Consider the following 4609-nt stretch of genomic DNA (forward strand, 5'->3'; position numbering starts at 1 on the left):
CATTGTAATAGATTTGAGAATTTTACATCATTTGTTGATGACTTGTCATTTCAGCATTTACATTCTCAATATTGCTTTAAGAATAATTATTTTTATTTTGAGAGGACAAATCCTGATAATCATTTACTGCTAATCAAACCTTTAATATTTATTCCACCCTTTTTCCACACTTACCATGATTCTTCTATTCTACGTAAATATATAAGACATCATTGTATGACTGAGAAGTTGCATAAATTCTTTTATTGGTTAGAAATGTCAACCACAAACTATAAAATTTGACAATTGAAGTGGCAATCATCAATAGAGTAAGAGGCAAATTTTACAGTTGAAGTGGCGATCATCAATAGAGTAAGAGGCGGCAATAGTGTTGCTTATCCCTGGCCTGGACAACAATGCCACTTACTAATGCCTCCTGCAAGTGTCACTCTCATCCCATGAGCAGATGTACCAAGTGAGCTGAGCATGGAGGAATCTCATCTCCAGTGCCAAGTTCTATGATGATCACTCCACCCAGGGATTGGACAAGGAATTGCTTGTTGCCACGGTGTTGCTTAGGGACGAGCTTTCAATCATTGCGTTCAATCCAGTAGTGAATGGATGATATTACCTCCTCCTCCTTGTAGGGCTTCATGCTCGACACCAGGAGAGGATTCAAGTGAAGGGCCATCGGCAGCAAGCTCTATCTTCTTGGGAGATGGGGCCGCAACAAATCAGTGAGCATCTTCAATGCACACACAAATTGATGGAGCATCACGGCGCCAATGCTGCATCGACGAAAGTGCTATGTGTCCGCGGCTATGGAGGGTCAGCTCTACATCGTGGGTGGCAACAGTATGGGGGAGGAACCAGATGCTGAGGTATACAAACCAGTGGAGGATCGATGGGATCCTCTCCCCCTTCCACCATCGCTGGAAAACAGATTTCACAACGCCCTCCTCGTCGATGACAGCAAGATGGTTGTGACCTCGTGCTGTGGTGGCCCGACGTTTGTTTTCTCAGCTCGAGATCTTTCCTGGGAAGTGGCGGACCTCCTTGGATTGCAGGAGCGGCACTGCTGCTTTGTGCACTCCAACCAGATGTACAAGTCCGACAAGGCGGGATCATTGTTGTTGAGATACGACAATGGCAAGAAGTCGTGGGAGGCAAGAACACGTCACGTTTTTATGTGAAAACATGCAGTCACTGATCCTTCTATTGACTTTTTTGATACGATCTTTCTCTGAAATTCGGGGAATGTGATCAATTGAGATCACATTTCTGAGGTAAATCAGAACACCTTTTTGACTTGTATATGATTCTTTCCGGCTTGGAGGGTTTTTGACTTCGAGGTCATGATGGAGGAAGAGGGCTACAGGTCGCAAATGACAACGGGCAGCTTGATTCCGCTGCTGCAGAAGGCCCTTTTGCAACACCAAGTAAGAATTGAACCACTTCCAGTTGCGGCTCCTGTTTTGCAGCTGGACGATCCTGCGCTGAGTTACCTTTCCAAGATGCTTTTAGGCGGGGATAGTGATAGTGACGAGCAGGAGGTTGCAACCCCGCAGCAGAACAGATACCAGGCTTACATGGACGACCTGAATTCCATCATAAGAGGTTGCGTCCAGTCTCCGGACAGTGATCAAGAACAGGTCGACCAGGAAGTATTTAGCTTGCTCAGAGAGTGCGCAAGAGCAGTAGCAGCCAGGAACTCGGCACAGGTTTACAATCTCATCGGATTGATCAAGAACTCAGTGACATCCGAAAACAGCCACTTAGAAAGGACCGCATTGTTCTTCGTCAACGCACTGGTAGCAAGGCTTAAAGGGTGTGGTTCACAGCTCTACTCGGCTCTGTCCAGAGAGGTTTCTCAGAAGCGCTACGTGGGGCTTTTGTGCATGAACCTCCCGTGGTTCAGCGCCACCGAGGTGATCTCGAATCACATAATTCTCGAGGCGTGCAAGGGAGCCAAGCGGATTCATATTGTGGACTACGGGATACTGTATGGCAGCCAGTGGCCGTGGCTTATCCGAGCTTTATCTCAGCGACCCGAGGGAGCTCCACTGCTGAGGATGACAGGAATCGACTCGTCTGGGATGATAGATGGTGCACAGATTGGGAAGCATTTACTCGAGTTCGCAGAATTGTGTGGGATTCCGTTTGAGTTTAACTACATCACTGCAGACTCTTGGGAGCTCGCACAGCCGCAGTGCAACAGCTTGAACGAGTTTGTGGTCATCAACACAAACAGGAGACTGCGATTCTTGAGGGACGACTCCACCGCAGCAAACAATCCAAGGAAGGTGTTCTTCGATCGCATGCTCAAGCTCCAGCCGGCATTGTTGATCCAGTCTCTGCAAAGCGCCGACCCCAACGTCTCATCCCCGTTCTTCGTCCAGCGCTTTGAGGCGACACTTGCGTACTATGCCAACATTCTAAACGGTTTTGGAGAGGTTCTTAAGGATCATCCGCAAGAGCTTGGCTTCGCAAGAAAGTTTGTGGAGAGGAGCATCATGAATGTGGTGGCCTGTGAAGGGGTGGATCGAGTGGAACGGCCGGGGCCATACTACTACTGGGATTCGACGGCAAAGAAAGCTGGATTCGAGCAGCTGCCTCTGAGCGACCAAGTTATCGAGACAGCCAGGCTGATCTGGAGAGGCGAGAAGTTTAGCTTGTACAGGGATGGGCACTGGTTGCTACTGGCATGGAAGGACGCCCTGGCGTTTGGGATTTGTGCATGGAAACCTGGCGTGAAGCCGAGAAATTCGTACAGCGCCAAGAGTTCAAAAAGATACCACTTCTAAAAGCTCTTGCACTCGTGCGTGTTGACTAAGAAGTGGCTGAAATTTGACTAGCAGCCAGCACTCTCTTCTCCCTATCATCTCTTACTTATCTTCTTTCCAGAGTGGTTTAGGCCTAGTAATCTTCTGTTGTTGCTGTCAATAAAGACACATTCTTCAGTTCCATATCCTGCCTGCATTGTGAAAGGAACAAATCATGCTTGCCTGTTGGTTCAAACTCCCTCCATTGTTGTCATAAAGGTTGGCCCAGTCAAAGTCAATGAACCTAACATTGTTGTCATGCATGTTGCTATGCACGTCATATGTAGCCTGCTTGTCTTGCCAACTTTCACCCCGTGAGCAGCCTTCAGACACGCCACCCTCTGACCCCAGAGTGTTTCCACATCCCTAAGGCCATAAAGAAGCTCCCAGCCTGTCTTACTATCCAGGTACTCCATTTCCACCTCCAGCCAGGTTGTGGGGTGTGTAGCTGGGGCGTGGACCATACTTGAGCTCACGAGTTGAAGAGTTGAGCTCACGAGTTGAGCTCAATTTTCAATTGTAATTTAGTACAAACATTATAAATTTTAAAATTTTAAGGTTATGGCGAACCTAATAATTTAATAACTCTCTATATATTATATAGATAAAAATGTTCTAAATAACACATTTTGTTCTAATAATTTAAATATTTACTACATGCAATGATAGGGACATTTGTTAGAACATAAAATAAAATGTTTGAAAAAAGAGTATTCTTGTCACTTCTTTAAATTTGTACTCTATGCTTTCTGGCTAGTAAATGTTAGGTTTGTCAGAATTAAAAAATTATTAAATTTGAAATAAGATTCTATGTGAAGCCATATAACCGTTTGAAAGGAAAAAAAATAACCGTTGATGTAAGCTTATTGCATATAAAAGAAAGACTTGGTTCTTTGTAGAATACATTCTTGAGGGGTTTGTTGTAGCATACTGTCTAGAATTTATAGATCTTCATTCACACTCTCATTCGAAAAAAGGGAAATACACCCACAAATGTCTATGGGTTCTAGTGTTGGTAATTTTAACTCTCACAATCTTTCTTCCCAGGGCTCAAGGGCTAGGAGATGCAATAACTATCCCATTGCACAACATAACCAAATCACACAAGAGAATGAAAGAGAGGATAGTGAGGATAGTGATCATGAGTTGGAGATAAATGCAATGACAGAGGGTGCAACAAATTGGGTGAAAAAGAATGCCCTCTTACTTGTTTTAGAAAAGTGCAGTTCTGCCACTTTCAAGAAGTGCCCCATATGTTTTCTAGCGTCTGGTGGAAACAATGGCAATGATCAGTATGATGGTATATATGCTCTTGCGACACACTGCAACATCACGCACCCGAAAGACTACCATGAAATATTTTTTGAGATGGTAAAGACAGAAATGGAGACACACGAGTACTATGGGCAGTATTGCGAGAAGAACACTCGGAAGCATATAAAATGAAAAGTGAAATGAAAAAGCACATTTGTATTAATTATATAAAGTATAATAAGTTTTATTGATAGAGAATAAACATCGATAATGTTGGAGAAATCTAATTAGCTCCAAAAGTTTTCTGCAACTCAGCAATAGTAAGGCTTGCTTGGTGTATATGAATATCCACTTTAGGATCCTGGTGCAAGATGTTGATGAAGATGTAGTACATATGCTTGCAAGGAGCATATGCCTTCCTATGTTCCTCGCGCTTCGTAAAGTCTGGACATGTGCAAGAAGGAAAGTTGTGAATGGCAATTGTGTACTCTCCACCTTCTGTTTTGACTATGTACTCCTTTGCAAGCGCAGTGATGTACTTCGTAGAGAGAATC

The 4609-nt window shown here is 44.2% G+C and overlaps 2 protein-coding genes across 2 annotated transcripts; both read left to right on the forward strand.

Annotated features, from left to right (window-relative positions):
• The first annotated feature begins 800 nt into the window (after nt 1-800).
• Nucleotides 801-1172, forward strand: LOC112342771 (F-box/kelch-repeat protein At4g19330-like). The gene has a single exon (XM_024665074.1). The coding sequence runs from the start codon at nt 801-803 to the stop codon at nt 1170-1172; it is 372 nt and encodes a 123-aa protein (XP_024520842.1).
• Nucleotides 1173-1337: 165 nt separating this feature from the next.
• LOC9639431 (scarecrow-like protein 33) lies at nt 1338-2783 on the forward strand. Its single transcript, XM_002991271.2, has one exon. It carries the CDS (start codon nt 1338-1340, stop codon nt 2781-2783), a length of 1446 nt encoding a protein of 481 aa, XP_002991317.2.
• Nucleotides 2784-4609: the final 1826 nt, after the last annotated feature.

This window comes from Selaginella moellendorffii, unplaced genomic scaffold (genome assembly GCF_000143415.4).
Source record: "Selaginella moellendorffii unplaced genomic scaffold, v1.0 SELMOscaffold_118, whole genome shotgun sequence".
Classification (NCBI taxonomy): Eukaryota; Viridiplantae; Streptophyta; class Lycopodiopsida; order Selaginellales; family Selaginellaceae; genus Selaginella; species Selaginella moellendorffii.

Coding starts and splice junctions, on each gene's coding strand:
- LOC9639431 (XM_002991271.2), top strand. CDS start 1,338: ATGGAGGAAGAGGGCTACAGGTCGCAAATGACAACGGGCAGCTTGATT.
- LOC112342771 (XM_024665074.1), top strand. CDS start 801: ATGGAGGGTCAGCTCTACATCGTGGGTGGCAACAGTATGGGGGAGGAA.